At 31.6% G+C, this 24,578-nt stretch overlaps 4 protein-coding genes across 9 annotated transcripts; 2 read left to right on the top strand and 2 right to left on the bottom strand.

Moving 5' to 3' along the window:
* Window positions 1-6,508: 6,508 nt before the first annotated feature.
* LOC117210739 (steroid receptor RNA activator 1-like) lies at window positions 6,509-8,432 on the bottom strand. Of its 3 annotated transcripts, none has more exons than XM_033454037.1 (4): window positions 8,032-8,432; window positions 7,571-7,903; window positions 6,968-7,438; window positions 6,509-6,888 (listed from the first exon to the last, which is right to left on the bottom strand). In XM_033454037.1, exons 1-4 carry the CDS (start codon window positions 8,048-8,050, stop codon window positions 6,692-6,694), a joined length of 1,020 nt encoding a protein of 339 aa, XP_033309928.1. In that variant the 5' UTR covers window positions 8,051-8,432; the 3' UTR covers window positions 6,509-6,691. The 3 variants fall into 3 exon arrangements, with proteins under 3 accessions (XP_033309928.1, XP_033309929.1, XP_033309930.1); XM_033454038.1 differs by having other exon boundaries at window positions 7,991-8,431; XM_033454039.1 differs by having other exon boundaries at window positions 8,009-8,431.
* A 3,205-nt stretch (window positions 8,433-11,637) lies between these two features.
* LOC117210740 (steroid receptor RNA activator 1-like) lies at window positions 11,638-13,266 on the bottom strand. 3 transcript variants are annotated; one of them, XM_033454042.1, is made up of 3 exons: window positions 13,135-13,266; window positions 12,095-12,565; window positions 11,638-12,017 (listed from the first exon to the last, which is right to left on the bottom strand). In XM_033454042.1, exons 2-3 carry the CDS (start codon window positions 12,549-12,551, stop codon window positions 11,821-11,823), a joined length of 654 nt encoding a protein of 217 aa, XP_033309933.1. In that variant the 5' UTR covers window positions 12,552-12,565; window positions 13,135-13,266; the 3' UTR covers window positions 11,638-11,820. The 3 variants fall into 3 exon arrangements, with proteins under 3 accessions (XP_033309933.1, XP_033309931.1, XP_033309932.1); XM_033454040.1 differs by lacking the exon at window positions 13,135-13,266 and adding an exon at window positions 12,690-12,835; XM_033454041.1 differs by lacking the exon at window positions 13,135-13,266 and adding an exon at window positions 12,653-12,683.
* Window positions 13,267-14,916: 1,650 nt separating this feature from the next.
* Window positions 14,917-16,269, top strand: LOC117210733. Its single transcript, XM_033454029.1, has 4 exons — window positions 14,917-15,126; window positions 15,268-15,861; window positions 15,935-16,194; window positions 16,261-16,269. Exons 1-4 carry the CDS (start codon window positions 15,057-15,059, stop codon window positions 16,267-16,269), a joined length of 933 nt encoding a protein of 310 aa, XP_033309920.1. The 5' UTR covers window positions 14,917-15,056.
* Window positions 16,270-16,581: 312 nt separating this feature from the next.
* Window positions 16,582-23,104, top strand: LOC117210730 (protein transport protein Sec24C). 2 transcript variants are annotated; one of them, XM_033454027.1, is made up of 18 exons: window positions 16,582-16,735; window positions 17,313-17,573; window positions 17,645-17,769; window positions 18,142-18,247; window positions 18,317-19,236; window positions 19,312-19,434; window positions 19,509-19,688; window positions 19,766-19,961; window positions 20,030-20,145; window positions 20,218-20,628; window positions 20,709-20,835; window positions 20,908-21,068; window positions 21,143-21,322; window positions 21,398-21,599; window positions 21,678-21,872; window positions 21,941-22,132; window positions 22,214-22,407; window positions 22,478-22,621. In XM_033454027.1, the coding sequence occupies exons 2-18, from the start codon at window positions 17,321-17,323 to the stop codon at window positions 22,619-22,621; spliced, it is 3,825 nt and encodes a 1,274-aa protein (XP_033309918.1). In that variant the 5' UTR covers window positions 16,582-16,735; window positions 17,313-17,320. The 2 variants fall into 2 exon arrangements, with proteins under 2 accessions (XP_033309918.1, XP_033309916.1); XM_033454025.1 differs by lacking the exon at window positions 16,582-16,735 and having other exon boundaries at window positions 17,321-17,573; window positions 22,478-23,104.
* Window positions 23,105-24,578: the final 1,474 nt, after the last annotated feature.

Raw genomic sequence — 24,578 nt, 5'->3', positions numbered from 1 at the left:
CGTCTGAACGCTCCTGAAGAGGTCTTTTTAATTGAAAAGAAATAGCTAAAATCGAGGGATATTTTGCTCGATGATAAGACCGAGGATGAATCATGATCACGTGTTAGTTTTGTTTAATTGGTTCATTGAATCGAAACAATCGATCGATCGGTTTCTTGCCTTTCGAAGTTTCGATTCACGACCACGCTAACGCGTAAGCGTATGCGTGGGGAAGAAATCGAAAAGAGAATCGAATAGAAAATGGAAAATCATGGTTGTTCGTGGAAAATCGATGGGTCTGCACGATAATCGACAGAGAGGCGCTACTATTGTAAGAGGAAGGGTGGTGAAAAGACGCGTCCATTCCTCGCCCATCGAAGTATTATAAGAATCATTAATATATTATCATTCATTATTATCATAATGTAGTAGTAATAATAATTATTAGCGACAAACAGTAATAATTAGTAATATAATCTAATTTAATCCGACTATTTATTAATTAAGTTTTGACAAAACGCGTTGGTCTATTATATTTTTATTATTATATTTTTTTGCTGTTCTATCTTCCTTTTCTCTCCTTATCTTTTCCTTTCCTCTCTTTTTCTTCGGTTTAACTTTTCTTTCGTAACATCGAACGATCGAGTTCAAGTCGAGAGTACGCACCAAGCCTTTCCACTTATTTCCCATTTTCTTTTCTTCTTTTAATTTTGTGTTCTCTCTTATATTCTCTCTCTTTTCCTCTCTGTTTTCTTTTCTTTTTTTTTTTTTTTTTTTTTTGTAAAATTGTTTAGCACGAGCGTGAAACAAAATCGTCGATAACACACTCGTACCTTTTTAAAACGCTAGTCGTCCCTTCCGTTTTCTAAATTTCTTTCCTTAATCGAGTCTTCTTTTTTCTCGTTTTATATCTCGGTATCGTCCTTCGTTTTACCGTACGACGAACTTTTATTCGCTAAGAGCGTAATCGTTCCTCCATTTTTAACGCACGACTCCGCAGTCTCTGCGTTCTAAAGTAGATGATATCAAATAAATAAACGGTGAATAAAAATCGACTATTTTTCTATTAGACGAGTACCATTTTTCGATTAGGTTTTCTAATACCGAGAATCGATCTCAGCCAGTCAATTAAACATCTTACAAACAAAAAAAAAAAACTCACAAAACCAAAATAAAGAAATAAAAATTCACGCTGAAATCGCAAAATACATTTCTATTTTTTTAACCGTTTTGAAAGATCGTCCTATAAAGAAAGGAAACAAAAATGTAAGCTTGGTTCGTCATCCAGTTCTTTCTTCTTTGCAAGCAATCGTTTCGATCACGACACTCTTCTTGTTTCTTACGAACGATTTGCTAACGACGAATGTTTCTAGTCGATCGTGAAGCGTCTTCGGCTGTGGCTTCACCCCACGTCGGTCTTCATCGAAGACTGTTCACGTTCGATTTCGTAGAAATGATTCTCTGCTTTCGAACGCTCATGCGACGGTTAAAATGAAATTAAAACGATACAAATAAGAAGAAACGCACGGTGAAACCAGAAAAATGATTGGACGAGAAAAGAATGTTTTTATGAGATTTATTATACACTCTCGATCGTGATCTATCGATTTCATATAGATCTATTATCGACAACTATTCGTACTTTTTACAATCTGATGAATTATATATTTTAAAATAGATGAATTTTAGAGATAATGAAATGAAGAATCAAAACGAAACCAGTGATTATTATAACCTTTTTTAGATTCGATTTATCATAAATGTTAATTCTGTCTCAATTTTACAAACAATGAAGAAACGATACGTTTTCTTATTTTGTTATTATATATGTCTCAGAGCGATCGTCAGCCGTGGACGGATCGTCGTTTGAAACGCTCCTGTTCCTTTCACATTCGCACACGTTTCTTTCCTCGATCGCGATCCATGGATCCGCTTAGATTGATCCGCGCGATGCACACAGACAAGGTTTTCCTCTCGTCGACTTCCGAATGATTCTCAGTTGCGTGCGTGAGTACAATGTTAAGGAATGTTTGAGAAAAGGAAACTAAATAAGAAAAGGAACAAAAGGAAAAACGAAGAGAAGAACAGGTTTCGTCGCAGGATTTTTCGAAAGGAATATTTTCGTAAAAATCATACGACGAACCGGTCGAACTTCCAGTTACGATCGATAAACAGAACAAACGAAACAGGACAGGACGAAACGGAACAGAAGTGAAAAGGGAAAATCGGCTGGTTATCGTTGCTGTTCTTTTCTTTTTTTTGTATAGGATGCGTGGAAAAAATTGTATCGTCACGATGCCAAAATAGTATTAAATATTTGCGGTAATAATTAAGACGTAAGAAGAGGAATCGCTAGCTGTTGTACTCGATGATGATTGTCGTGTGTAGCGAGAGCAGGAAGAAAATGAATGTGACGCACGCGAACGAGTTTTATTGCCAATTCTGTACCTTTTTCCTTTCGAAAAGAAGATCGGAAGTTGGATGAGAAAATCGATTCTAGCGTCGATCAGGGCATGATTCGATAACGTGGTTGTACGAACGAGGCGGAATGAGAGCAGGAAAAAAAGGAAGGATGAAAGAAAGAAAGAAAAAGGTTGAAAACTGTATTTTTTCTTCCAATACCAAAAAGATGCCATTTTGTTTTGTACGAAAAAACCTATGAAAAAACTCGTAAAAAAAAATATATAAAAGAAAGAAGGAGAAGTAAACGAAACGAAGGAGATATTGTGAGAATGTGTAGGAATTAAATATAGGAGGAAGTTTGGGGAGGAGTTGAAGCTAAGCGGGGTTGAACAAATTTTTTAAATAGTTTGTAGCGAGCGTAATATAACAGTTGTAATAACGATTGCAGAACAAATTACAAAGATGCAAAACAGATAAATATTTACGCAACAAATATACTTGATGTATATCTGTCTCGTGAGATGAATAATAATAATAATAATACTAATAATAATAATAATAATAATAATAATAATAATAATAATAATAATAATAATAAAGTAAAAAAAATAAAAAAGAACAAAAAAGTAATGAAACCACTTGTCCGCCTTATGAAGCCAGAATAATACAATAGGTGATCGATCGATAAGAATTGACAAAACAAAATAAAAAAAAGTAAAGTAAATTAAAAGTAACAGGTTAATTAACGGTAAGTGCGAAAATCGCGAAACGCTCGTCACATATTTATGTTTACCTCTTAAATATGTATATGTATATATTTAAGGAAACTTGTATGTATATACACAAGCTCGTATATACATACAGGGTGTGTTACGCTGTTAGAAACAAATAAATAAATAAAATCGAGTAGAGAATCAGAAAAAGAGAGTCAGGTCAAAAATGAGGGAATGATAAAAAGAGCGTCGCTCGCAATTTTTGCACTTAGGTACCAAAACAATATTCCCTGGATCCCCCGAAATAGGGCATACGAATATAGCGCTACGTATACACCGGTTACATATGTGTACATATATTTTTGGATAAAGAACCCAGAAGAAAAAAAAGTTTTAAATCGAAATTCGGGCCGCGACGCAAATCATGAAGTTGTTTCGATGGATCGTTTCTCGACGCGATGATCGTTTACGAACGAACAAACATTCAAAACGGAAAACGAATAGACAAAAAAAGTAAGAGTTGCAGATTTAATAGTATAAAAGAATTGAAACGAGTAAAAAAAGTACTATGATGATGATTCTTTTCTGTTTCTTTTCATGATATTCCGTGAAATCGATTCGATTATTGGTATCGTAGATTACACTTCGCGATCGTTTTCGTTCAACGATCTATGACGAGAAAAATCGTCTCTCTCAATCGTGATTGCAGATAGTGCTTCGAGAATAAACGAAATGAAAATGGAATAGGTATCACGAAAAAAGATACGAGACAGAGATATAATTAAAAGATAATAAAGCATAATGGAATGGGAGAGACACGAAGTGATCCATCGAAAAAACATTCCCCATGCATCCGGTCCAAAAAAGTGTATTTATGAATATTTATTTACGCGAGACTAAATGAGATGGAAAAAAGAGGAAAATGATGAATGAAAGAAAATCTAATATATTGACGATTTAATAAAATAGATGGTCATAAGTTTAAGATGTAAGTTTTATAATGAATATATATATATTATATATATATATATATATATAAATCTACATATATATATATTTACTTGTAAAGCGTTTTATTGCCTTTCGCCAAGTTCGATCGCGCCAAAAAGAGCCGAACGAGCGGAAGGGATAGCGAAGCAATGATGGTCGAAAGAAATGAGGAAAAACTCATTCTCGATTAAAAAAAAAAAAATTTAAAAGAATAAGAAAACGTGGTAATTAAAAAATTATCGGTCAACAATGAACGTGAGCGAATGAAACGAACGTAAATATTCGTGAAGATTTAATTGAAGTGATTAAAGTGAAGTAATTAATTAATTAATTACGTCAGAGAGTGATCTTCGTTTTTTGTCGTACCATCGTGAACGTTGACGATGTAACTTATTATTATTACTATTATTATCATATTACTATTATTATTACATATTGTATTTTTTTTTCTTATTTCTGTTTCCAGTCCATGTTTTTAATTTTCAATATTACTTTTAGAACAGGCGACAACAAAAAAGAGAAATGTGACAAACGATTAAAAAAAAAGGTCAAAGCATTGATCGGCGTGCATTTCTATTCCGATCGATCAACTGAAACGCGAAATACGTAGCGAAATGCGCGTGGATCAATTACGAAACAACAAAACACTCACATACAAAAGAAAAAAACGAAAGGAAAAAAACAAAATCACGGGTGTGCTTTTGAGCGATGAGAAATCAGACGTACACACGTATACACAGTACGCACACGTACAAATAAGAGGAAAAGACACACAGAGACACGGATACACACGTACAAACACATACATACACACCGTATGCTTAGAGTTTAGTAGCGATTTATAGACGATAAGCGATAGAGTAATTTAAACTGATCATTGCTATCGATGACTATTATTGACATAAGAGTACATTTAGACGAAAAATATGTTATTAAGTAAGATGTAATTGTCCTTTGTGAATATACATAAGAGAGAAATGAGAAATACAAGAAACTTTTATGATAAAAAGAAGACTTGATCATTTTTCGTATTTCGTGTAACCATTCGTCGAGAAACGAAATAAGACAGAATGAATGCAAAATGAAAAAAAGAAGGAAAAGAATTATTTTAATGTTTTCGCGCGTAGGTAAATGATCATTAACATGTACACATATTTTTGGACAGTTCTGTTGATCATTCGTGTACATGTTTATGAGATATTATAAAAGCATTGAGAAGATTCCATCCTACATATACGTGTGAATGTAATAAATTTATAATGAATTTCTTTTAAATACGATACGTGCCGTTCATTAAATTAATATGAAAGATCATTTCAAACGATGTATAACAACGATGACAATTTAATTGAATCCGCGGTTAAAAAAAAAAAAGACCAGATCTCGATCGATATTTTCCTCATCAATGTTAAATGTTCATTCGATTGATTGAGATTAATATAATCGATCAATTTGCTTCGATGCATCCATGGAATCAGATACTTGTATTCGCTCACATATAACTCATCGCATGTCATTTTCTACACGATCATTTCTCTTATTTATTGTAATAAAATTGCTTTTTCCATATAGTAAAGAATATGTAGAAGTTGGAAAGAAATTCGCTACGCAGATTCGATAAACGGAAGCATTAATCATGCATATCATGGTACAATAAAAATGTTATGTATTTAACACAAGTGTTAAATGAATTGTACTCACCGAATGACCCTATTCTCTCTAGACTCTTGAATTGATTGATGTGTGATAGCAAAGTGATTTAATTTTCAAAGCGTTTGTCGCGTTTAGAGAACGTTCAAATTTTTTAACTGAACACGATTATTGTCCGATTACATAAATCGATCAATTAAATCAATCATTACAGCATTACTGCTAGTTTCCCGATAGTAGCCGAAATTCAACAATTTAAGTTTTTCTACATGAAACCACTCCCCCAATAGATGTATTGATAGTGTTAAATATCAATGATTATAAATACTGTAGAGATTTTTTTAACATTGTAACTAACACTTTTACTTACAAACACGCGTCAACAAAGTACAGACTTTGCTAATCAAAACAATTTAATTACACTTACATGAAATACTTTTCGTTAAATTAACACTATGTGAAACTGCTAAATATTCGAACTATCCATATCTATGGAAAGCGAAATGAAAATTTAGCGGTAAATTAGAAAACTATATTATACATAATTTAATATTTTAAGTTTCATTTACCATCTGATAAAAGGCGTGAAATTGAAGATGATGAGCCATATTTTCAATATATACATACATTCATTGAATGTACGCATTTAAAAATAAGGTCGGAATATTGATTTTTTTACCATTTTGATGTCAAGCATTGTAAAATGCGTTGAGTTCGTCTTACAACAAACTTCCACGTTATCAATAGATGTCAGAAGTACAATACACATTATATAAATTTCATGGGATTTGTTTTATTATAATAAAATTTGTTACATTCATAATATCAATAGTTTCTTTTTGCTGTGCACTTTTTAATAACATCAATTAATATATAAACTTATAAGCGAAAAGATAATGTCAATTATCGCAAAACAGTTACTGCATGCAAATATTATATACCCAAGGAATCATCATTTACTTGTTCTCTCCAGTAGATAACAAATGTAATTCAGGGCTTTGAGATTGTGTTACATTTGAATTTTTCATTTTGATTTCCAATTCTAAAATAATATGCCTAATCCCAGGCATCCATGCACTACACAGACTAGCATGTTGCATCATTAATAAAGCATGTATCTCATCAGCTTTTTTAACATTCCCCTCTCGTAAAGCTGGAAACAAATTTTCCATTATTCTTCTACCTCCAAAAAAAAATAATGTATTTAAGAAATGATTAGTCACAAAACTAACCTGTAGACAAATCTAAAACATTCTTGTATATCACATTATTTAATTTATCTTCAAGCCATACAGCCTTCAATATATCTAATCTCTTCTTTACCTCCTTAGTTCTATCTTTTTCCAATATATGCTCACTTATTACAGTTTCCAAATTTTTCAAAACACGGTTTAATGTCTCCTCCTTATCAGTCTTTATATTGTTTGCTTCTATATCTTTGTTTGAAGGACATAACAATGGAGGATGTGGTGCTATTAATAGATCAATCCAACCCTGTATATGTGGTGGCATTTTTAATGGCTTATTTACAGAAGATTCTTTATCTATAGCTTGTATAGATTCCATTGGAAATGCTACTGTCTTGTTCAGTACTCGCTTAGTAGGCGTTATGGAACTTTGTCCAGTAAAATATATCCATTTTGGAGAATCATTCCATCTGGTGTCATGACCAAATGAAACCTTTTGCGTAGAACGTTTCTGATCTGTAAAATAAAATTACATAAAGATAATAAGACATGTTACAAAACATATTTCTCTATCATACACGTTATTATTGTTTATATTAAATATTCAAGAGAAACAGCTAAATACATATGTCAAAGTATTTATGTTACTTGTTTCCTTCAAAAGTTTGTTTAATGCCTTTTCTTTATCAACCTCTATATTGTTGCCTTCTATATTTTTGTTTGAAGGACATAACAATGGAGGATGCGGTGCTATTAGTAGATCAATCCAACCCTGTATATGTGGTGGCATTTTTAATGGCTTATTTACAGAAGATTCTTTATCTATAGCTTGTATAGATCCCATTGGAAATGCTACCGTCTTGTTCAGTAGTCGCTTAGTAGGCGTTATGGAACTTTGTCCAGTAAAATATATCCATTTTGGAGAATCATTCCATCCAGGGTCATGACCTAATAAAACCTTTCGCATAGAACGTTTTTGATCTACAAAATAAAATTACATAAAGATAATGAGACATGTTACTAAATGTATTTCTGTATCATAAACATTATTATTATACTAAATATTACAGAGAACTAGCTAAATACATTTGTCGAACTGCTTATATTACTTGTTTTCTTTTCGCTCATCTTTGATTGTAATCTTATCGAATTTTATGTTGAAAGAAATGTCAAAAGAAAATGATATGTAGAGTAAAACTGATTTAAGATTAGTATTGATATTAATTTTGATAAACACTTATAAGCTGTTATAAGCATATTTACTTATACGGTATAATCGTAAACATATTAAGGTTGAATAAGTATAAAACAGACTTGATGATATGACATTATATGGGATCTTGTGTCAGACGTTCTGTAATATCGACTTCGAAAAAATCCTCTGGAAACTTTCCTCACTCTGCCACCAGAGGTCTACAGCAATAGTGAGCAATTTGGTTAGTTTTTCAAACTTTAATATATCAAAAAGGGCTTTTTACATGAGTAAAATGTCACAAAAGAGATGTCGCGAAGCATTATAAATATTTTTAATTTTACCTTAGGACTAAACATACCCTCAATTTAACAAAAACTCCAGAATGTTTCATCTTTTCCATTCTGCGATTCCTGTAAAGCTAAACCGATAAAGTTGTCGATGAAGAACATTTTTTCCGATTTCGATAATTTTGAAATATGTCATAAGGCTCGACATTTTCAACAACTTTGATCTGAACATATAACCGGCGATTGTCTTTAGTTTCCGAATTCTATTCAAAAATATCTCACCGCTCGGCCTCAGTTTTCAAGCTGAGTTGGGTTAAGAGTACTATTAATTCAGCCGCCTCATGGCAGCCGGATTAATACTGCTACTATAACCCAACCCAATGTGGGTTGTTGAGAAATGGTTTATGAGATATTATAGAAGCATTGAGGAGGTTCCATCCTACAGATACGTGTGAATGTATTAAATTTATATATTAATTTCCTTTAAATACGATACATGCCGATCATTAAATTTAATGACTTAATGATTTAATTGATCGATTTATGTAATCGGAAAATAATCGTGTTCAGTTAAAATGTTTGAACGTTCTCTAAACGCTGTGAAAATTAAATCACTTTACTATCACACATCAATCAATTCAAGAGTCTAGAGAGAATAGGGTCATTCAGTGAGTACAATTCATTTAACAGTTGTGTTAAATATACAGGGTGGTTGGTAACTGGTGGTACAAGCGGAAAGGGGGTGATTCTACGCGGAAAAAGGAGTCAAAAATATAGAATAAAAATTTTTTTTTAATTTTTTTAAAAATCTACAGTGAGATCCGTTATAACGAGACATGATAAAATGCACGCGTACCGAGCGAAAATTCAAAGTCGATTTTCTCGAAAACGAAGCCTCAAACGAAAAATTTTTATTCTATATTTTCGACTTCTTTTTTCGCGTAGAATCACCCCCTTTCCGCTTGTACCACCAGTTACCAACCACCCTGTATATATTTTTTTTTTATTTATTTATTTATTTACATTTTACAATTTGTCCAGTAGGACATTTGGTAAAATATTATAGCTTAGTGGTATAATAATATAACATGTGGATGGCTACCCCCAATGGGATACTATCTTCGAATTTGATTAATTTATTTCTTTATTGTGGTGAGTGTTTGTTTGTTTGTTAGGTTATGTCCTTTGTGAGATCTGTTGGGTGTTTCCTTTTTAATCTTCTTTTTATGTTTGATGACCGTTTGCCGACCGTTTCCGCTGCTAGCCGGTTTGGGTGCGTTACTATTCTTTCTCTGTACCTTCTTGCACATCTGTTAATCTCCTTCTTGACCGTTGGTATTCCCAGGTCTTTCCGAAGTACCGAAGTCCGTTTCTAACGTACCATGGCGCGTTTACTATTCTGAGTATTTTAGATTGCATTGCCTCTATTTTGGTTATATGGCTCATTGCTGCTGTTCCCCATAGTGCTATTCCGTATGTCCAGATTGGCTTTATGACCATTTTATATATTTTTAGTTTGTTTTCTAGACTTAGTTTGGATTTTCGACTTGTTAGCCAGTACATTTGTCTCCTTGCTATCTGTATTTTGTCTATTATTGCTTTAATATGCTGTTTCCATGTGAATCATGTATCTAAGTGGAGTCCTAGGTATTTGACTTGCCTTGTTTGTATTATGTGTGTGCCGTTTAGTATAATGTTTGGTGGTTTCTGTTTTTGCAGTGTGAATGTAATGTGTTTGCATTTATCGGGGTTTGCTTTAATTTGTTTTGCTTGAAGTCACTTTTCTATTTTTGTGATATGTTCTTGTAGTAATTTAACTGCTGTTCCAGGGTTAGTGTGCCTGATTAGTACAGCTGTGTCATCCGCGAATGTCAGTATTTTGCTATTGTTAGTTGTTGGTATGTTGGCCGTGTATAATGTGTATAAAATTGGTCCTAGGACACTTCCTTGCGGAACTCCTGCCTTGATTTCTTTAACTTCAGAGTATGTGTCTTTGATTTTTACTATGAAGGTCCTGTATATTTAACACAAGTGTTAAATGAATTGTACTCACCAAATGACCCTATTCTCTCTAGACTCTTGAATTGATTGATGTGTGATAGTAAAGTGATTTAATTTTCAAAGCGTTTAGAGAACGTTCAAACTTTTTAACTGAACACGACTATTTTCCGATTACATAAATCGATCAATTAAATCAATCATTACAGCATTACTGCTAATTTCCCGATAGTAGCCGAAATTCAACAATTTGAGTTTTTCTACATGAAACCACTCCCCTAATAGATGTATTGATAGTGTTCAATATCAATGATTATAAATACTGTCGGAATGAAAAGCGGAAAGCATATCTACGGAAAGCGAAATGAAAATGTAGCGGTAAATTAGAAAACTATATTATACATAATTTAATATTTTATGTTTCATTTACCATCTGATGAAAGGCATGAAATTGAAAATGATGAGCCATATTTTCAATATATACATACATTCATTGAATGTACGCGTTTAAAAACAAGGTCGGAATACTGATTTTTTACCATTTTGATGTCAAGCGTTATAAAATGCGTTGAGTTCGTCTTACAAGAAACTTCCACTGTTCGGGATTTGGAGTGACCGCCTGGTAATTGCCGTGACGCTTTATGTGAAATAGATGCGATCCTCGGGCAGGACGACCGTCAAGGGTCTACGCTACCCTAGTGCGGACCCATCATAAACAGTGGGCCTATTGTACAGTCAGGGTACTTTAGGACCCCACGGAAAAGACTCTTAAATCACGAAACTTCTTTATTTTCCGCAAGTGTAAGGGCACCTGCGCGCGAACCTTCACGAAGGCAGGCCAATCCTCAAACATACGTCTTTACCCAATGATCAGTTAGGAACAGACTTGAGACACACCCACCACGAACCTTCCTCTACAACAGCAACATCCCCAAGACTCACTCTTGCAGCAGTATTCTAAGAGTCAACACGTAACAGTATTCAGTCAGTGAACATTATATTTAACAGGATAGCCAGTGAATTAAAGACAGTTGTAGTCAGAGTATTGAGTGGAATAAATAAGGTGAACTAAACCTCGCTCTTTACATTTATTATAATCCTCCACCTTGGGCGCTAATAACGTTCAAGGCTCGCGATACCAACCGATCAGTCGTGCCTGACTGGTCGTTAGTTAGTTGTGTGTCGCAACATCCCCGTTATCAATAGATGTCAGAAGTACAATACACATTATATAAATTTAATGGGATTTGTTTTATTATAATAAAATTTGTCACATTCATAATATCAATAGTTTCTTTTTGCTGTGCACTTTTTAATAACATCAATTAATATATAAACTTATAAGCGAAAAAATAATGTCAATAATTATCGCAAAACAGTTACTGCATGCAAATATTATATACCCAAGGAATCATCATTTACTTGTTCTCTCCAGTAGATAACAAATGTAATTCAGGGCTTTGAGATTGTGTTACATTTGAATTTTTCATTTTGATTTCCAATTCTAAAATAATATGCCTAATCCCAGGCATCCATGCACTACACAGACTAGCATGTTGCATCATTAATGAAACATGTATCTCATCAGCTTTTTTAATATTCCCCTCTCGTAAAGCTGGAAACAAATTTTCCATTATTCTTCTACCTCCAAAAAAATAATATATTTAAAAAATGATTAGTCACAAAACTAACCTGTAGACAAATCTAAAACATTCTTGTATATCACATTATTTAATTTATCTTCAAGCCATACAGCCTTCAATATATCTAATCTCTTCTTTACCTCCTTAATTCTACCATTTTCCAATATATGCTCACTAATTACTGTTTCCAAATTTTTCAAAACATTGTTTAATGCCTCCTCTTTATCAATCTCTATATTGTCTGCTTCTATATTTTTGTTTGAAGGACATAACAATGGAGGATGTGGTGCTGTTAATTGATCAGTACTACCTTGTACATGTGGTGGCATGTTTAATGGCTTGTTTACAGAAGATTGTTTATCTATAGCTTGTATAGATCCCATTGGAAATGCTACCCTCTTGTTCAGTACTCGCTTAGTAGATGTTATAGAACTTTGTCCAGTACAATATATCCATTTCGGAGGATCGTTCCATCCAGGGTCATGACCTAATAAAACCTTTTGCATAGAACGGTTCTGATCTGCAAAATAAAATTACGTGAAGACATGTTACAAAACATATTTCTGTATCATATACATTATTATTGTTTATATTAAATATTACAGACAAATAGCTAAATACATATGTCAAAGTATTTATATTACTTGTTTCCTTTTCACTCATCTGTGATTGTAATCTTATCAAATTTTATATTGAAGGAAATGTCAAAAGAAAATGATAAATAGAGTAAAACTGATTTGGGATTAATATTCACATTAAATTTGATAAGCACACTTATAAGCTGTTATAAGCATATTTACTTATACAGTATAATCGTGAACATGTTAACGTTGAATAAGTACAAAACAGATTTGATGATATGACATTATATGGGATCTTGTGTAAGACGTTCTGTAATATCGACTTCGAGAAAATCCTCTGAAAACTTCCTCACTCTGCCACCAGAGGTCTACAACAATAGTGAGCAAATTGGTTAGTTTTTCAAACTGTAATATATCAAAAAGGACTTTTTACATGAGTAAAATGTCACAAAAGAAATGTCGCAAAGCATCAAAAATATTTTTTATTTTACCTTAGGACTAGACCTACCCTTAATTTAACAAAAACTCCAGAAAACTTCATCTTTTCTATTCTGCGATTCTCCTAAAGCTAAACCGATAAAGTTGTCAATGAAGAGCATTTTTTCTGATTTTGATGATTTTGAAATATGTCATACGACTCGACAGTTTCAACAACTTTTATCTGTACATATAACCGGCGGTCGTCTTTAGTTTTCGAATTCTACGCAAAAATATCTCACCGCTCGGCCTCAGTTTTTAAGCTGAGTTGAATTAACAGTTCTATTAATTCAGCCGCCTCATAGCAGCCGGATTAATACTGCTGCTATAATCCAACTTAATTTATGTTGTTGAGAAATGGTTTGGGTTAAGGTTATATTTAACTCTAGTGGGCGACTCGCGAAATAAAAATGACGAGGTTTTTTGAGATTTTTCCTAGATTGAGGTTAATTTTAGGTTTAGTTCTAAAGTAAAATTGAAAATATCTATGAATTCTATATTATGTAAATCTAAATTTATTTAAACAACATTCTTTTCTACTATTTGAAATACTGCATCTTTATTTTAAATGCGTTGGAAAAGTTTATGAAAGTAGTTTAATTTATATCTTTTCTTTATATTATATTTATAACTTTATATAACATCTGGTGGCATTAAATGTGAAAATCTAACAAATCAATCGCAGCGTTATGACTAACGGCCTATGTATAAACTAGACCTCTGGAACCTTTTTTAATTTATTTATTATTATTACAATATTATTATTACAATATCTTTTCATTATTCATTATTATTATTATAATATTTTATTATATACATATAAACATCTACTTATGCTTAATATTACTTGGGATATATTGCTTTATATACATATACGTACATACATATAAAACGCGAAGTATTTTTATGTTTGTTCGCTTATAACTTAAGAGCTACTGAATCAATTTAGATTGTGTTTGAATCATTTGATACAGAATGTGATTTAAAAAATTTAGAATGAATAAGTTACACGTTCATTGGTGACGCAACGGTGAGGGATAGCCCGAACAGACCGATCGTCATTCTTCGGCTGTACTCGGAATAGGTTCGAGTGTTGTATGCGATAGTAGGGAACATGAGACACGTCTTACGTCTTATATCTTGCAATTAGGATAAAAATAATCACACTCGTATTTTCACCGGAACGGGCATTCATAATAATTTTTATTAAAATACATAATTCTTATGCTTCTTTATTTATTATATATATAAACAAGGCCCAAGGACAAACATTAAAATACTCAGCTGTAGATTCACGGTACAAACGTTTCTCTCGCGGCCAAATCTAAGAAGCCTGTTCATGATTCAATAATGTGAATAATCTGACGCTATTACTTGAAGACAACACGACACAAAAGATTGTATATAAAGAAATATTTTAATATGATTATTAAATACATAATTTCCTTTAAATAATGTTTATCTATTTTCTTTTCGTTTTGACTTATTCTTTGCAATATTAACATCTATCTAAAAATTCATTTACTAAAGACATATACCTGGACAAGGACAGATATATTTGTATTATAATATATATAATACAATAAAAATGTATATATATGATATCTCTCTGACAATATTATAATATAGCTTTATTTGTTTAATTTACAAACATTACTTTTATGAAATTAATTATTTAACTCAATTTAATTTAATATAACATTATAATAATATTTATAATAAAAGTGTGTAGTATTTAATACGAGCAAAATATAATTGATCAATTACAAAGTAGTGATTGTATATCTACTGATACTAATCATAAATCGAGTGTTGTAAAATTCCTGGTTAATTATTCAATATCAACTGACACGCAAGTGAAACTATTGACAAGTTTAATGCGCTAATGTAACATAATGCGGATTATGATTTCCATCTATTTAGTTGAAACTTTCACCGCGAAGAAACATAATCATGAAGTTGTTCTGCCCTTCTAATATTTACCAAGAATCTTGGTTACTATTGAGTATAACAAAATTATTAGGTAAGGAATTGACTAAATAATAAAAATTATGAAATAAATTATCAGAAAATATAAGATTATAAAAATTAATTTAAAGAAAAAATCATATTATTTTTTAAAAATTTACTTTCATATCAGGTTTTGAATATCTTTTCTTTACAGGTTTATATCCTATCAAATTTTTCAGAATTGCATTTCCAAATTATTTATATGTATCTATATTAGTGGCGCTTTATTGGTTTTGTCATTGGCAGTTTTTATATTATATATTTGACATGTTTGATAAATTTCGTTCTATAAATGACACGTTCTTACTTAGATATGTTCGAGTTTACTTAAATATACTTTCGTATCCTATAATAATAATTTCAAGTATGTACAAATGCTCAAAAGTAAAAGAAGTATTCGAACTGTTAGATACCGTTGACGAAAGCGCAATGTTCTTAAATATAGAGATCGATCATTCTTTATGTATGAAAAATGATATTGTTAGAATAACTACTGCGATATTTGTAGTACTAACTTGTAATTTAATGGATTACTATGGGTTATTGGATAACGATTCAGACTTTATATATCTTCTTATATGGGTAATTGATAGATTACCCGATTTTGTTTGTGTAATAGTAATATGTTCTTTTACTGTATTTATGTATAAAATTGAGATTAGATTTATGCAAATAAATACGATATTAAATATTATTACAAAAGGAAAACATTTCATTTCTATCTCTGAGATGTCCGATATGAACAATGGTATGTTTCTATTATAATAGACATTTTTGCAAATTATTTTACATTAAAACGAATGGCTTATGTTGAAATTTAGTTTCCAGATATAGATTATTAAAATGGCTTCGATTCGAATTACACAAAACAATGTTACTTTTAAATGAAGCATATAGTTTTCGATTCAAACTCATGACAATAATATATATTGGATATATATGTCTACATGTGTGTATCATCTATAACCATACTTTTAACACATTTTATGCACCTGATGTAATACTGAGTTTTACATGGAGTACCACTGATTTAATCAAACTCGTCTACTTAATTCATTTATATGGCAATCTAACACTAGAGGTAATTTAAAAATATTATTGTACATATAAGTTAATTACATTCCCTTGTTATATTTTGATTTTTCAGCATAATTAAAGGAATAGATAAATAAAAATATCTATTAAACTTTATCCTCGAATAAATTTCAAATATTTTATAAGAACAGTAATCTTAACAATTTTTTAAATTCATGCGCTTGTATAGATACCAACTGATTAACAATAAAGTTACAAAGCGCACCATCTTTTATTAAAGAAGTGAAAATATTCGACCAGTTACTCGTCGTTCACCGCTTATTCAACTATTTCAGTAATTTTATTATAATAATAAATACATGATGGAACAAAATATATTCGTGTTTTTACTTAAATGTCCTCTTTACAATGCTCTAATTTTTTATTATGACGTGTCTCGTCAGCGTGCATTAAGCGCATGCGCAATGCCACCTTACGTGGCATCGGCAGCAGTCACTATTGCAGCGAAATATATTTTCTTCATTTAGTGTAAACATTTGTGGAAATATTAACCTTTGTTATGGTTCAAGTACGTTTAATGACATAACGTAAGTAATTTATATTACAAAAACATTTTGTAAATTACTCATTCGAAAGACTCGTTTATAAGCATTACTCTGTGCAAAATGGCTTATTCTATTTTACTACTCTAAAGTAACATTTGTTAATAATTTACCACATAGACTGAAGGTCGCTAAATAATGAGCATATAAGATTCATTTAAAATCAACGTCCAATATGGTGTACGATAATCACATATTTAATTTTGTATAGGTTATCTTATGTCTGTCAATATGTGGCATATTTTGAATGTCTATCTTTAATTTATGAATTTGTAATTGTGCTATGGAACGTGTCACTTATAACATTACGCAATCTTAGTTTATGCATTAAAGTTATATGTTTCATAAATATAAGTCTGTTTATTATTTTTAGAAAATTTAATTTTTTCATGTATGCTTTATAGACATTAAAAAACTTAGTGTCAGAAAATGACTTAATTCGGTTTTGAATAACGATAAGATCATATATTCTCTGAAATAATTAAATTTTTTGAGATAATTAAAATAGTAAAATTATAGTATAAAGAAAAACATTTACAAAAATAATTTGTTCTCTTTTTAGGATCAAAAATGAATCCACAATATATACAGCAACAACAGTCACAACAGCAGCAACAGTCACAACAGCAACCTAGTTATTTCTCTGGTCCTCCAACTTCATCTCCATATGGAGAAGTAAATTCTAATGTTCCATCAAATGTGTTAAAAAGACCCCCAATGAATTCACAATTATATGCTTCTCAAAAAACAATGCAAGGACCTCCCCTTACTAATTTACATCAACCTCAAGCACCATATTATGTGAATAATATACAAACACAAGGTAATATGATTTACTTTTATTCTTCTTTGTTAGAATATGTTTATTTTTATAACAAAATAACTTTTGTTTAGGAAATACTCAATATGAATTATCTACAAACAATCCACATATTATACCACCTCCAGCAAGTCAAAATAATATAGTTAATCAAATGTCAAATATGTCTTTGGGAGATCAACAAAGACCATCATCTGTGGTAATCATATAGTTTATACAGGGTGGTTGGTAACTGGTGGTACAAGCGGAAAAGGGGTGATTCTATGTGAAAAAAGAAGTCGAAAATATAGAATAAAAATTCTTTTTTAATTTTTTTTTAATTTTTCCATCGAGACAACGATCTACAGTGAGATCCGTTATAACGTATCGCACGCGTACCGAGCGAAAATTCAAAGTCGATTTTCTCGAAAACGAAGCCTCGAACGAAAAATTTTTATTCTATATTTTCGACTTCTTTTTTCGTATAGAATCACCCCCTTTCCGCTTGTACCACCAGTTACCAACCCCCCTTTATATGACATGAACATACTTATAAAGTACTTGATGCATTAGTTTTCATTTTGTATCACAGCAAAATTTCCCTCCACCACCTTTGCCTGGAAAGAACAGTCCGACAATATCTACACCTTCAAATGTGAATGGTTTTAATAATTTATTAGAAACATCATCAGGGAGTGGTAAGAATAAAAAACTCAATTAACATTCACTAAAGTTAATAGAAAATTAAATTTCCTTTACTTTAACAGGTTCCACAGGGCAAACTGATCCTGGTGGAAAATCTGGATCAGCTATTTCTGGACAGAATGTGCAAGAGCAAAAAGCAGCTTTAAAAGCTTCTACACCACAGCTTACTGGTCTTCCATTTTCAGGACATTCTACAGGGACTACTTCTAGCCATTATTATACTGGACAAACTTCACAGCCTGAACAAGCATTCAATGCAGGATTGTCTTTAAATCAACATCAACCTGGTCAAATGAACGTTACTGATACATCTGAACAATCGAATTTTCCTAAGCCACCAATGGGGCAGAGATCTACAGCTCCACCATTACAGGGGCAACAAAATGTATCTAGTTTATCTTTGCCTGGGCAGCAAAATCTCTCTAACCCAATAATACCGGGTCAAACAAATATATCAGAGCCTCCATTATCAAATCAACAAATACATAACAACATGCTCATGCAAGGTACACATGGACAACAAAATTTAATAGGACCACCAAAACAAAATTTGTCAAATCCACTGTCACAAACTCAACAAACATTGTCTGGTCCTCCTATCTCTACACCACCCTTACCAGGACAACATTATTCTTCATTACAAGGACAACAAAAATCTGGTCATTCCTTTGGTCCACCTCCAATACCAGGCCAGCAAAGTGGTGCCCCACCTTCATTAACAACTCAACAGGGCTTTAATAGGCCACCATTATTAGGACAACAAAATTTACCAAATTCACAAATGCCACCTCCATTACCTGGTCAACCAATGGGACACATGATAAATTCTGGTACAAATTTACCACAATCTGGGCAAAGACCATACACATCTGGGCCACCAATGCAGGGACAACATATGGGAAATCCTGTAGGAGTTAGTCGTAGCTCACCTAATGCAATGCCTATCAACTATCAACATACAGGATATCAAGGCTATAATAACGTACGTTGTTTCTGAAAGTAATAATTATTAAAATTACTAGAAGTTATTTATTACAAATCTGTTTCCTTGTTTTAGGATATGTATAATGCTCAAAGAGGTTCATATCCAGGTATTTCACCAGGCGTAACGAGTGGATATCAGCCAGGTATGCAACCACAACAAACTAGACGTTTAGATCCTGAGCAAATGCCAAGTCCGGTAAGAAATTATATATGAAATTGTCATAACTTACAGTTTGGTTCTTTAAAATAACCTCAAACATATTTTTAAAGATTCAAGTAATTCAAGATGATCAACGTGTAAAAGGTGGTGTATTCTTAACAAATCAAAAGGGATTGGTTCCGCCATTAGTAACCACCAAATTCATAACGCAGGATCAAGGTAATGCATCGCCTAGATATATCAGATCTACTATGTACACTGTTCCTACCACAGCAGATATTATAAAACAAGTACGTTGAATAATTTATGTGTACGTGAAATCATTAACTTAATTTTGTACAAACCTCAAAATAATTTTCCTTTCCAGACGAATGTTCCATTTGGTCTAATAGTAAGTCCAATGGCTCGTATAGCGGAAGGAGAATACGAACCACCTATTGTAGATATGGGTGAAATTGGTCCAGTGCGCTGTGTGCGATGTAAAGCATATATGAGTCCATTTATGCAATTTATTGATGCAGGAAGAAGATTCCAATGCATGTTTTGTAAAGCAACAACTGAAGGTACAAATTTATTTTCTTAGCATATTTTATTTGATACAATTGTTAGTCTTTTTTTGTTTTGAATTTAGTTCCAGCAGAGTATTTCCAACATCTGGATCATACTGGACAACGTATGGATCGTTATGAAAGACCAGAATTAATGTTAGGAACATATGAATATATTGCTACTAAAGATTACTGCAGAGTAAGATATTGATTAAAAGACTATTTTATTATAACACTTTCTATTACCTTAATCTTGAAATATTCATTTTAGAACAATGTTTTTCCAAAACCACCAGCTATTGTGTTCGTGATTGATGTATCATACAACACAGTTAAATCTGGTTTAGTTAATTTATTATGCATGCAAATGAAGTCAATCTTGCGACATTTACCCGTTGACGCTGGTCAATCGAAAACGAACATGAAAGTAGGATTTATAACGTACAATAATACGGTGCACTTTTACAATATTAATTCCTGCCTTGCTCAACCACAAATGATGGTTGTGGGGGACGTACAAGACGTTTTTATGCCACTTCTTGATGGATTTTTATGCGATGTCGAAGAAAGCGAATCTGTTATTGATGGTTTAATGACACAAATACCAGCAATGTTTGCAGACACACGTGAAACAGAAACAATTCTTGCACCAGCCATCCAGGCCGGATTAGAAGCATTAAAGGTATCTTTACAATACACAGTATGAGATAAAACAATTATGAAATATATCAACCAATTACAATTTTAATAAAAAATTTTAAGGCTTCAGATTGCTCTGGGAAATTAATGGTTTTTCATTCTTCTTTGCCCATTGCTGATGCACCTGGTAAACTGAAAAATCGTGATGATCGTAAAGTACTTGGAACAGAGAAAGAGAAAACTGTATTAGGTGAATTGGTTTCATTACTTCTAAGCTAATATTATGCCCAATTTATAACCAAAAATTCACTTTCCTTTTCAGCGCCGCAAAATAATGTTTACAATAATCTAGGTCAAGATTGCGTAGGTGTGGGTTGTTCTGTAGATTTGTTTGTTTTCAATAATTCATATGTGGATCTTGCGACAATAGGACAAATTGCCAGATTAACTGGTGGAGAAGTTTATAAATATACTTATTTTCAGGTAATAGTAGTAACATTAATTTAATATTGGCAAGTAAAAAATGTATACCATGTGTGAAGTTTTGTATTTTTTAGGCTGATGTAGATGGTGACCGTTTAGTTTCGGATGTTATTAATAACATTAGTAGACCAATTGCATTTGATGCCATTATGCGCGTACGTACCTCTACCGGTGTTCGCGCAACTGATTTCTACGGTCACTTCTTTATGTCAAATACTACAGATATGGAATTAGCTAGTATAGATTGTAATAAGGTAAAGTGTTGTTGCAATTTAACTTTGTATTTTATTACATATTTTAAAAGTTAATTCTTGCATTTAACATTTCAGGCCATTGCTATAGAAGTGAAACATGATGATAAACTAACAGATGATGAAGGTGTATATATTCAAGCAGCTTTGTTGTACACTTCCTGCAGTGGAGTTAGGAGACTACGTATTATTAACCTTAGTTTAAAAACGTCGTCTCAAATGGCTGAATTATATCGGACTTGTGACCTAGATGCTATCATAAATTATTTCTCTAAACAAAGTGAGATAAATCATTATTATGCCATGATGATCTCAAATATATTAAATATTAGTTTATTAAACCTAATTATTACTTCAGGTGTGTTTAAACTAATTGAATCAACTCCAAAAACCGTGAAAGATAATTTAATTTCAAGATGTGCTAATATATTGGCGGCATATCGAAAACATTGTGCTTCTCCATCAAATGCTGGTCAATTAATATTACCAGAATGTATGAAATTACTCCCACTCTACATCAACTCGTTATTGAAAAGTGATGCAATATCTGGAGGTACATAATTTTGTTCCTAATTCCGTACGTTTCACAATGTGGTCAATGCTATAAATTCAATTTTCTAGGTGCTGATATGACTATTGACGATAGATCTTTTGTTATGCAAGCAGTTGCAACTATGCCAATTTCTATATCAGTTGTGTATATCTATCCGAGATTACTTCCTTTACACGATATTGACCCTCAAGATTCAGAGTTACCACAAATATTGCGCTGCTCCATTGATAAATTCACTGATGATGGCGCGTACTTACTGGGTATGATTTCATTTACCAATTTCTTGATAAGTTTTCAATTTTTAGTTATATCTATTTTTATTTTATATTTTACATTTTTAGAAAACAGTATCCACATGTTCCTGTGGTTAGGCCTGGCACTTTCCCCACAATGGGTACAGGCAGTATTCGGTGTCCCATCAGTAGTTCAAGTTGACACAGACTGTACTGCACTGCCAGTATTAGATACTCCACTAAATAAACGGATTACCGATATCATTAATCGTGTACGTATGGAAAGGCACCGTTGTATGAGGGTAAGTAAATCAAAATTTATGAAATGTACTAAAAATGTCATGAAACTCATGTTTTATTAAATCTTTTCAGTTAACTATAGTAAGACAACGTGAAAAATTAGAAATGGTAGTACGTCATTTCTTGATTGAGGATAGAGAAAACGATGGAAGCCCGAGTTACGTTGATTTTCTTTGCCATATGCACAAAGAAATAAGAACACTTCTTAGCCAATAAAATGAATATTAAAGAGCAATCAGTTACCTTATGTTGAAACCCTAGCTTGCTACATGTTTGTGACTGTTGTCATGTTATGTCGAGGATCAGTTAGATTATTAAAACGAAATTCATTCAAAGCTCAATGGAAAGCATAGGTTGTGCGTGCATTCATATGCATCATGACAAAAAAAATATGAAGCAAAACTTAACATATATTTGTAACATGATACCTATAAAAGGGCAATGAGAACTTTACAAAATAACTAATCATTCCGTGGAAAAGAATGGTGTATTTGACATCATATGAAAACATCCGAATGCACTCATACAGTGATTTATACATGAATTGTAAACGTAAACTTGTATTATTACATTTTATTTTAACTAGCTCATTAATGTTATCATTATGTTAAATTAAATAATAAAAATGTATTAAATCATTATAAATTTATATATGAAAACAATATCTTGTGTTAATTGAATAATACTACTGCAATGAAAGCTATTTGTATGTTAATACTATTTTACTAATATTATATATTACAATTTCAAAAATGTTTTATATTTGAGAGTGCATATAAAACAGTTATATGACATTTTTTATTATATTTTAATTTCCACTTTTAAATATAGCGTTATTGTGAGTTATGTCTAATAAATTTCATATATGTACATTATCAATGCATTTAATTTAATTATTTAATCATATAAACACAAATATTTAAAAAAATATATGTAGAAACGACCAAAAGCTATAAATAAATATATATTTCTATTTATATATCATTATATTTTGTAAATACTTGAAAATTTTTTATTTCTTTCTAAATATGTTTTGAAGTTATCCAAATTTATGGATATTTTATTATTCATGTTTTTTATTTAATGTTATCACAGTCATACAAATAGATCGCTAGAAAGACTCGTTCGAAAATTGAGTCGTGAAAAATCACCATGGAAGACAACAAAGTCCTCGTTCTTGCAAGACAGACACAGATAAGTAGAGTGTCTCTTCATAGCATGTCATGAATGCGCAGAACATGAACCTCCTTGTCTTCCATGTTGATTGTTCATAACTGTCGTATCAATCCACTGTATCTTTATATCCCTATGGTATAATCAAAAATGAATAGGAAGGCCATCAATACGGTGTTTTCGATACCTACGTTCTACATATTTCACTCTGAGCTTTTTCCTGTAAAATCATTACGTTTCTTTCTACTTAACTCGACTATAAAATTTGTCACAGAGTAAATGCGGATTATCCATTTTATATCTTGAAAATATTTTCTCTATTACTTTTGCAATGAAACTTTTTGTCAGAAATCGGATGCCACTTACTTCATTGCTCAAATTGATTGAAGTTTCTCATGCATTTTATAAATGTCAGGTAAAACATTTTTTTAATATGCTTATATTTTACTTATATTATTTAAAAATAAATATTTTTTCTAAGTGAAGGGGGCGGGATGATATTGGTTGCCTTCTCGTCCCTCGATGTCCCTCAATCGCTCGATCGATTACCTTGATGTCACTCGATAACAAGTATATTTATTAATATTCATAAGTAATAATTGTTAAATTATAATGAGTACACATTTGTTATAATTACAAAAATGTAGTGTTAAATTTACGCTTCAATTTGATTTTACCTCTATAATAAATACGTTTAGCCAGACAATCAATAACAAATACGCATTGATTATAACGTGTCATTAAAATTTGTATTATTATCTTATAGATTATCTTATACATATGTTAATTGAAAAATATGTTAATATCAATTTTGTAAATAATTATACTAGGAAATGATATAAATATTTATGCAACGATTGAATGAAAATTATTTGCATTATCATTAATAAAACTTTAATTGAAAACATAAAATACGATTTAATATGTTTTAGTTTCTAAGCATGTGTGTTTTGAATTTGCACATTGAGGATATATTGAGGATTGTATATATTTAATTTAC

The sequence above is a fragment of the Bombus bifarius genome, unplaced genomic scaffold, assembly GCF_011952205.1.
Source record: "Bombus bifarius isolate JDL3187 unplaced genomic scaffold, Bbif_JDL3187 scf7180000008210, whole genome shotgun sequence".
Taxonomy (NCBI): Eukaryota; Metazoa; Arthropoda; class Insecta; order Hymenoptera; family Apidae; genus Bombus; species Bombus bifarius.
This window is presented reverse-complemented; position numbering and strand designations above follow the sequence as displayed.

Bases quoted from the DNA above. Each gene is read 5' to 3' on its own strand.
- LOC117210740 (XM_033454040.1), bottom strand. The intron at 12,018-12,094 runs GTTAGTTTTGTG...ATTTGTTTCCAG, and splicing joins TGTTTTAGATTTGTCTACAG to CTTTACGAGAGGGGAATATT.
- LOC117210733 (XM_033454029.1), top strand. From the start codon at position 15,057: ATGAAGTTGTTCTGCCCTTCTAATATTTACCAAGAATCTTGGTTACTA. The intron at 15,127-15,267 runs GTAAGGAATTGA...TTTTCTTTACAG, and splicing joins GAGTATAACAAAATTATTAG to GTTTATATCCTATCAAATTT. The intron at 15,862-15,934 runs GTATGTTTCTAT...GTTGAAATTTAG, and splicing joins GATGTCCGATATGAACAATG to TTTCCAGATATAGATTATTA.
- LOC117210739 (XM_033454037.1), bottom strand. The intron at 7,439-7,570 runs GTAACATAAATA...TTTATTTTACAG, and splicing joins CAAACTTTTGAAGGAAACAA to ATCAGAAACGTTCTACGCAA. The intron at 6,889-6,967 runs GTTAGTTTTGTG...ATTTGTTTCCAG, and splicing joins TGTTTTAGATTTGTCTACAG to CTTTACGAGAGGGGAATGTT.
- LOC117210730 (XM_033454025.1), top strand. From the start codon at position 17,321: ATGAATCCACAATATATACAGCAACAACAGTCACAACAGCAGCAACAG. The intron at 17,770-18,141 runs GTAATCATATAG...TTTGTATCACAG, and splicing joins AACAAAGACCATCATCTGTG to CAAAATTTCCCTCCACCACC. The intron at 20,836-20,907 runs GTGAATTGGTTT...TTTCCTTTTCAG, and splicing joins GAAAGAGAAAACTGTATTAG to CGCCGCAAAATAATGTTTAC.